The 8,328-nt window shown below is 38.8% G+C and overlaps 1 protein-coding gene across 2 annotated transcripts; it reads right to left on the bottom strand.

Annotated features, from left to right (window-relative positions):
- Positions 1 to 1,389: 1,389 nt before the first annotated feature.
- On the bottom strand, positions 1,390 to 7,892 carry LOC142975143 (cytochrome P450 9e2-like). Of its 2 annotated transcripts, XM_076117850.1 has the most exons (11): positions 7,748 to 7,892; positions 6,591 to 6,796; positions 6,041 to 6,201; positions 5,241 to 5,378; positions 4,811 to 5,013; positions 4,147 to 4,282; positions 3,858 to 3,953; positions 3,320 to 3,541; positions 2,972 to 3,072; positions 2,406 to 2,574; positions 1,390 to 1,680 (listed from the first exon to the last, which is right to left on the bottom strand). In XM_076117850.1, exons 2-11 carry the CDS (start codon positions 6,791 to 6,793, stop codon positions 1,514 to 1,516), a joined length of 1,596 nt encoding a protein of 531 aa, XP_075973965.1. In that variant the 5' UTR covers positions 6,794 to 6,796; positions 7,748 to 7,892; the 3' UTR covers positions 1,390 to 1,513. The 2 variants fall into 2 exon arrangements, with proteins under 2 accessions (XP_075973965.1, XP_075973964.1); XM_076117849.1 differs by lacking the exon at positions 7,748 to 7,892 and having other exon boundaries at positions 6,591 to 6,802.
- Positions 7,893 to 8,328: the final 436 nt, after the last annotated feature.

The raw sequence follows: 8,328 nt of genomic DNA, 5'->3' as shown, positions 1-8,328 counted from the left end.
AAACCAGAAAGAGCCAGAGAGCGATGGAGCATAGTATATTATGCATCAAAAGAACAGATCACGTCCGAAATTCTATACTGCGCTCCCAAACTCGCATAGCCGATGTAAGGGAGAAGACCGCCTGGCTGAAATGGAACTGAGCCGGCCACATTATCCATATGCATTCGGAAAGGTGGACCCGCATATCTACCAACTGGATGCCAGAAGATGGTCATAGCAGACGCGGGAGACTTAAATGGAGATGGCGGGATGACCTAGACGCATTTGAAAAGGACTGGTCGGATCTTGCCCCTGAAAGAGGAATTTGAAAGGAAAGGGTGCCTCTTTACTTTGCCTGCATCAAAATGTTTTATTTTATTTTTAAAATTGTAACGAAAACTAAAATTATTATCATACCAAACGGTCATATTTCTGGCCTTCCCATTCTAGCACGCTAAAAATGATTATTTATTTCACAATAATTTAATGCAAAAGGGACGTATTTCAAAATATGCTACTGTTATATTACAAAATATAATAACAAATACTAGTGTTTGAATGCAAAACGGTCGTTTTCAGAAATATGGCACTTTTGTATTACAAAATATGGTAACAAATACTATAGTTAGAATGCAAAAAGGACGTTTTCCAAAATATGGCAGTTTTGTATTGTAAAATATAATCACATTAACTTGAAATTTTGCTCCCAACACAGACATATTTTGGATTGTGGCACTTTTTCATGCAACTGACGAGCATTTGCGTTGAATCTCCGGGCGCAACTCAAAGAGTGGCTGTTTTGCACTGACATTACCTGTCAAAGTGAGCTAATGCAAAAAGGGCAGTAAGTCAGTGCAGCCATAATATAAGCAAAAATGATGGGGTTTTTTTTTTTACTATAAAATATAGTCGGTTCAGGTGTCATTTTTGCAATAAAACGATTTTCATTTTTTTTTGAGTTGTGGCCCTTTTGCATTGAAGGAGCGATGTGTGTTCGGTAGTGTTGGTAGCAGCGCCTTACATCACCAATAATTTATACCTAATAGAATCTCTTCTCATTGGCCCTATCTTCCGAACTGGCGGTAAATTCACTTTATGTATCATCGACTATCATAAGTGCCCGCATTTGACCTAAACGAATAAATGATTTGATTTTACAAAAGTTCTATGTATTTATGTCTGTGACCATACAAATCTGGCGCTCTGTAATAAATAATGATGAGTGGGACGAAGACAGAGCTATTTAGATATTTCTGTTTTAAAAACACAGATCAATTTACTAAAATAATAACTCAAAGTAAGTTTTGCCAGGAGCCTTGCCATACACTTGTTTTATTACTGAAACAAGGATTGGTGTTTCAAATATCCAGCCTAGGATCACTGAACTGCTAAAGCGACAATATACGAATATAGAAACCATTGAAAACCAGATTTAATTAAAACACTTTTTTGAGTACATAAATAAAATTACACTATAATATTTCCACACGTGTTCACACTGCGAAGGTTTTAGAGGTCAGGGTAAAGGTCAAATTCAAGACCTGGCTTTAAAGCGAAGCCAGTGACCCCCTTTCAATTGAACAGTGATTGATCCCGTGGTCAATTCAGCAGGGATGCAGGTCCTCTCACATGGAGACACCTCCAGGTGCTGCAGGATCTGGTAGATCATCACCTTCACTTCGCAGAGCGCAAATCTTGACCCTAAGAAAAAAATGTCGAAAAACTGTTAAGCCACTTGTAATTCCTAATTAAAATGTTTTTTTATAAATATACGAGTAAATGGTGAATACTGAATATGATTACGCACCATTAATAGTCGTAGTTGCTAAACACTTTAGTGGCGTTGAAGAGATTAAATAAGTCTCAAAATATCCACTAGAAGGTCTTCGGACCCACGAATGGGTCTCCGTGGTTCATCCAACGCGGATGTTGTTCATGATCAAGAGGATTTGCATCATCACCACCCCAACCACAGTAATAATGTCCTCCTAGCCGATATACGGCTACGGCGGTCAGTTTCATTGAAACTGGCCATCTGTGCAGGACTTTGTTTATAGTGTCCAAGTGTGTGCACAATACACAGGTATACCCTCTATTCCATCAGTCTCATAGTCTGGTGGGACGGATAACCGACACGACCAGTGAGAGGTCAGGCGCAGGACCGACGGCTTTACGTGCTCTCCGAGGCACGGAGGTCTTCGACCTCAACTTCCCAACTCTGGGTAATCTCTAAGAAATTCTTAACAGAAAATCTCAGAAAAGACTTTTTGGCTCGACCCAGGACTCGAACCCGAGACCTCTCGCACGGCAGCCGCATATACTACCGACCGCGCCACAGAGGCAGTTAACCACAGTATAGTACACTAAAAGCATTTCCTATGTCGACATTATCTCGACAGTACTCTCTAAAGAGCTCTTTAACTTACCAATACAGTTCCTGGGTCCAACACCGAAGGGCATGTAAGCAAACGGATTGATCTTGTGTTTGTTCTGTTCAGAGAAGCGTTCAGGATCAAACTTGTCGGGGTTGGGGAAGTACTGAGGGTCACGGTGGAAGGCAAACACTGGGATTAGCACACTATCGCCTTTACGCATCTGTAATTAATAGATGAGGTTTTAAATGAAAATCTGACAACCAGTCTTACCGAAGGGTATCGTGTTATGATCCAGGTAACTGGGTTGTGGAGGACAGATAGTTAGTCGTGCCATGTAAAATCATGCTTCTTGATATTCAGCTATATCCGGTGAGACTGGAAGCCGACTCATGTTTTTAAACATTTATTCAAGTTAGACAATAACATTTACATTATCAGCAACATAAATGTTCAGCAACTTCTGGAGCTGACTGTTATAAATACAAATAAGAAAATAAAAAGAAATTACAGTAATCTCTGTATTCTTCATATTTTGATCAGTAAATCTGAATCTTTCTGATGTTGGTGAAACAGGAAGCGTTTTAGAACATATATATTTCAATTGTGTTTGTACTTACAATGTAGTCTTGGGGATTTTTGTCGTTAGGTTTGCCCAAGTTATAGTCCTTGGTACAAGACCTGTCTGTAAACATAGCGGGAGGCCACATTCTGAGTACTTCTGCAATACAAAGCTCATATGAGATCACTAGTATTAGATTCGTTTATTTCTCTTAAAGAAAAGCTTAGTTCCACGAAGAGAAAATTGTGTGAATCCCTTAATCTGTTCTATTCTGACGTGTGGTTAGTGGTCGGCACTAATAGTGTTAATGCAAAAATCAGATTTTAGGCTGCCTGTATACCGCCGGCTGTACTAATGTATACCTATTTTCTACTGACTGATATTTTGAAACACACGAAATGCTTACCTGATACAACCATGTCCATATACCGCATCTCCTGGAGAGATTTCAGGTCTAACTTGCCACCGTTCTTAATGTCATATTCTCTGATCTCTTCCACCAGTTTGTCTTGCACCTCGGGGTTCAAAGCAAGCTCATACAGAAGCAACGACGAGGCTGTCGATATTGTTTCGAAACCAGCGAATAAAAATGAGACTACTTGCGCGATGATATCATTGTTGGACCATACTAGAAAAAGTAAAGAAACTCATTACAATGTTATTTGACTGCCTCTGTGGCGCAGTTGTTTAGGTCGCCACGCCGCTACCATTGCGTCGGGAGGTCGTAAGTTCGTCGGTTCCACACGGAACAATGATTTATTTATTTGTGCGAACCACAAATAATTGTTTCGGGTCTGGTTGTACGCTGTGTCCGTTGGTTGTAAAAGTCCCCGCGACACAAGAGCCATTCAGTAGTGCAGGAGTTGTCTTTTCAAATACAGGAAAAATAATTAACAAGCCTGATTTAATATGATTGACTGAAGAAGACTTCACAAAATACTGACCTCTTTTAACTTTTTTAGTTCCAACAGAAGATTCTTCTACGGAAGCAAATCCTGCTGATTCACCTTTAGATTTCAAATTTTCATGTGAAAGTCTGCCTGAAAAATACACAAAAGTTATCAGGTTTTACTGGATGTCACTATTTAAAGGAAAATATTTCAAGAGTAAATCCTTCCTTGAGGAGCTCCCTCAGTAGTTTCGGCTGTAACTTGTCCGTCAGTCAGTCAGTCTGTCAGTCGCTCAGTAGCGGAAGTGTTTTACATTTATAGAAGAATATTTAATAACATTTACCTTTCTTAGCTTCCATAAGTAAGTGTATCATATCAGGTCTGAGGATCTGACGTCGCTCACGGTCTGTCATTGTGTCCAGCACTAAACTCCTGAAGAATTTCTTCGTCGCTGTCGACATGAAGTCTATTTTTAAGAGCTAAAACAAATATAAAAAAAATATTTCCACTTTTGATAAACCATTACTAGACAACTAGAAATATGAAGATGGATTGATACGTTTTCTATTTTTTTAAATACAAATGCTTGTTTTGACATATTAGTCTTAGTAGGCTCATTACTTAGCAACATCAATATCATATAATTTTAATCCAGTAATGTCCCACTGCTGGGCAAGGGTCGGGCTTTGAGTCCACCACGCTGGCCAAGTGCGGCTTGAGGTCTTTGTATACCTTTAAGGACTGTCTTAAAGAACTTTCAGACGTGCAAGGTTTCTTCACGATGTTTTCCTTCACCGTTAGAGCAAGATAAAATTATTTCTAATGAACACAAAAATCATTGGCGTATTGATTCGGGTTTTAACGTCGACGATTTGCGTTATGCAACGCGCCTATTACTTCTTAAGATAAGATTACAATACAATAAGATTATATTTAAGCCTTTAAAGTAGCTTTAGATCCACCCACCAGATTAAACATTATCAAATGCGGTAAGTAGTTAACATTACCTTCCCAATAAAAGGCATATTCAACATAATGAAGAACTGGATCATATCTTTGAAACCCAAGGTTGTCGTCTCCTTGACCATGGTGAAGAACTCGTTGTCTTCATCAGTGAGAGAGTCTACCTTCAGACCGAAGGCGCAGGTAGCGATCACGTCGTTGGCGTAGCGCGAGGTCAGGTCCTTGCAGTCTATATCTATGTAACCAGCTGTGGAACCAATAAGAAACACCTGTTTTACAACACATACAAATACAACATAGTATTTCAAAAACCGTTTATGTTACGTTTATGTAAACGGTTGACAAATAAGACCCACGAAATCATACATTTATATGGAATCAAAATAAATTATTGAGACATTATCTTCTTACCTATGTATATCGTATATACTTTGCATTGCAAATAGCTCTAGTAGAAAGAAATCAAAGTCTTACCATCTGAAGACTTAATTTTTTTCTTAAGACTGGCCATCGTCTGTTCTCCGACCTCCACCATGAACGGCACCATCAGACGTATCTTGGAGCTGGTGAACGCTGGACTCAGCGTCGAGCGCATGTCCTTCCATTCTTGACCTAAGACAAATCGAACGAAGAACATAACAAGCTTAATCGAATTTAACAAACATGCATCATCAAGGAAAAAATAAAACATAAGAAAGATCCTGAACATGAGGTGTAAATCAAAGCTATAATGGGTATTTTATCTATTGCCTCCGTGGCACAGTGGTAGAGGTGGTCGTCACGCCACCACACCAGTGCGTCGGAAGGCGATCCCCACAAGGAACAAAATTTATTAGTGCGATCGACAAATTTGTCATTTCGGGCGTGACTATAGCCAGACATTCAAGCACGGACAAAAATTATAATTTAAAAGCACCCGCCAGACAAGAACAATTTTTAGTGCGGGACGAAAAACAATAAAAGTCATGTAATAGATAGAGAAAAGGAAAACGGAGGTTTGGGAAAAGACGGTAGAATTCAGGAATTTTTCGACGACGACGACGACGAAGACAGCAATATAATTATTTCGTTATTTGACGTTAAACTGAGTAGCTATAACGAATCTCAGTTAACAAGTTATTGAAAGCCACTATGATGAACATTGTTATCTCCCTTATTATAAAGTGATTAACAAGTTACGTCAAAGCAGCATTGTACTGAATAGTGACCATGAATTTGACGTTCACTAGTTGTCAAGTGAGATACGTGATAAGCCCGCAGGACTGAAAACTCACCCATCAAAGATAATAAACTCCGGTTGAAGGAAGAATCAGTCTCGAGGAACACAGGGCGACGGTCGAGGAAGTACTCGTAGTCTTTGACACCAATCTTCTTCACCAGCTCCAAGTCTCGAATCATCACTGTCTTGTTTGTAAATTCGTATCTTCCTATAAACCTAAATGCAAGTGTAAATACATAAATTCTATGCATAAGCTTAAGCAGGTAAGTAATTACGTTTTAAAGAACTATCGAATTTTCTTCCACTATCGGCAACGTATGAAAATCTGATTAGCGCCACCAACGTCACGTCAACGTCGTAGGAACTATTTTGTTGGTACGTTTTAAATGTCAAACTTTCGATGCTCGACAGTACCGGCTGTAGAAAATCGCGCTACTGAGAGCCGAGTGGCGTATACATTCACCTCGAACTCACGTGATTCAGGGTTCCTACCCAAGTAAGCACATGAATACATTTATTTGTTATATATTGAAAAAAATATAACATAAAAATTTTTGAGGATTTTTATGATAGAAAACTCCAAAAAATAACTAATATGTACTTACTTTTCTTCTGGGAAGGCTTCGTAGGTATCCTTTATATCGATCCCTACATTACGCTGACGGAACAAGACCTTGCCCATATTGCCGATGAACGGGAGCGGTTTGAAGTGCTTGACGCCATACTTCTCAAATACGGAGTAAGTCTGGCGCAGGTACAGCCACACTGCGATGACTAGCACACTCACCCAGAGCAGAAGGACAATCATGATCTGCATTAGAAGAAATAATCACATATAGTATAATCAGGGCAGGCAAAATAATTAAATGAATGTGACAATGTGTAAGTGCGAGCGAGAGACTCCGATAAAATGACATGACGTACTTCGCACAATTGAAATGGCCCGAGTATAACTTGCTGTCTCATTATATATTGTTGCGAGAGTTGCATCTCTCACGTTGCATTAACGCGAACACGCATTTTACGACCACGACGAGTGCAACCTGCGCCGAATCGTTAGGCATTTTAAGGTAAAATGCGTGTTTGCGTAAAAGTTTCCAGAATTAGGGTGTGTGCGCATTAAGGATTTTACATTTCCCAAAGAACTAAAAAAAAATGCGTAAAATACTTTGATTTCGAACTAAAGCCGTAAGACGACTGTTTTTTGCAAAAATGGCAAGCCTGGAAGCTTAGCAACCAATCCATGAGAACCTGACAAAAGAGTGTAATGTAGTACAATAGAGGAACATGATAAAGTACTCCATATTATCAGAAAAAGCAGCATACCGGAAACGATTTATTAGCACATGCTGACAAAATATCCCAAAACCTGCAGAAATTATGAGTGGAGGAAGTAGGATATTTTATTGGTAGTAATTTATATTTTTTTACAGGTTTTTGTTAATTTTGTTTCCTCTCTTTTTCTGGGAGAAGACCCGTGCTCTGTACAGCACCATAGGTCTCAAAACAAGAAAGATAATTTTGGCATTAAACCTACCACGCTGGTCGGAATTCATGCGATTAAAAGGCTTTTTTAAAAGTATATTCTCATTTGTCCCCGCTAAAACTGTCCCTCTGGGTGATAACTGGGAATAAAACTGGAATATACCGTTTTAAATAGCCTTTAAGAATGGAATATTAAAGAATTAAGGAAATTTAGCACTATATACTTTATATTTTCTATTTCATGGGGTGATTTATGTATTGAACAAAAATGACTTACCTTTAAATGTTAAAGTTCGGTACGTAGAACAAGAAATTATGAAATTATGTACAGTTACTTATAAACTAAGTAATTTGTTCTCTGGTTCAGCTTCCTTGCGGAATATGAATGGCAACTGAATCGCAACTGAGCATGACTCTATATATGAGACACATTATCTGGATCCCCAGATAATAACTCAACTGTACAGTCGCGAGCTTATTTATAGTAAACTAAACTCGATCATGATTTTTCTCTGGAGTATTATGAAGGTCGCCGGGAGGTGACATTCATAGACCATTTCAGTGATGACTTGCTTAAATATCAGGTGTGAAGTACTCGTAACCGGCGGTCTTGTACTGCAAGATAATGCAGGTGGCGTCAAATAGAGAAATATTGGTAACCGAGGTACATTTTCGTTCACGGCTTAAAAAGTCAAAGCAAAAGTGCCTCAGGTTTAAAAAACCCGGCCATTAGATTGGTAATTACTACATACTGATAGCTAAAATAATAACACGTAAAACGGGAAAGTGGTTTAAGTACGAAGCTATTTTCTTTCTTTCGCTTTTATACAAAGCATCATGTGTATAGATTGAAGAGTC

The sequence above is a fragment of the Anticarsia gemmatalis genome, chromosome 8, assembly GCF_050436995.1.
Source record: "Anticarsia gemmatalis isolate Benzon Research Colony breed Stoneville strain chromosome 8, ilAntGemm2 primary, whole genome shotgun sequence".
Taxonomy (NCBI): domain Eukaryota; kingdom Metazoa; phylum Arthropoda; class Insecta; order Lepidoptera; family Erebidae; genus Anticarsia; species Anticarsia gemmatalis.
The sequence above is the reverse complement of the archived record's forward strand: the minus strand, read 5'-3'. Positions and strand labels throughout refer to the sequence as shown.

Excerpts from the sequence above, each read along its gene's own strand:
- LOC142975143 (XM_076117849.1), bottom strand. The coding sequence starts at position 6,802 with ATGCAGATCATGATTGTCCTTCTGCTCTGGGTGAGTGTGCTAGTCATC. Across the intron at positions 3,954-4,146 it reads ACTTATGGAAGCTAAGAAAG|GCAGACTTTCACATGAAAAT; the intron begins GTAAATGTTATT and ends TGTATTTTTCAG. Across the intron at positions 2,575-2,971 it reads AAAATCCCCAAGACTACATT|ATGCGTAAAGGCGATAGTGT; the intron begins GTAAGTACAAAC and ends TATTAATTACAG.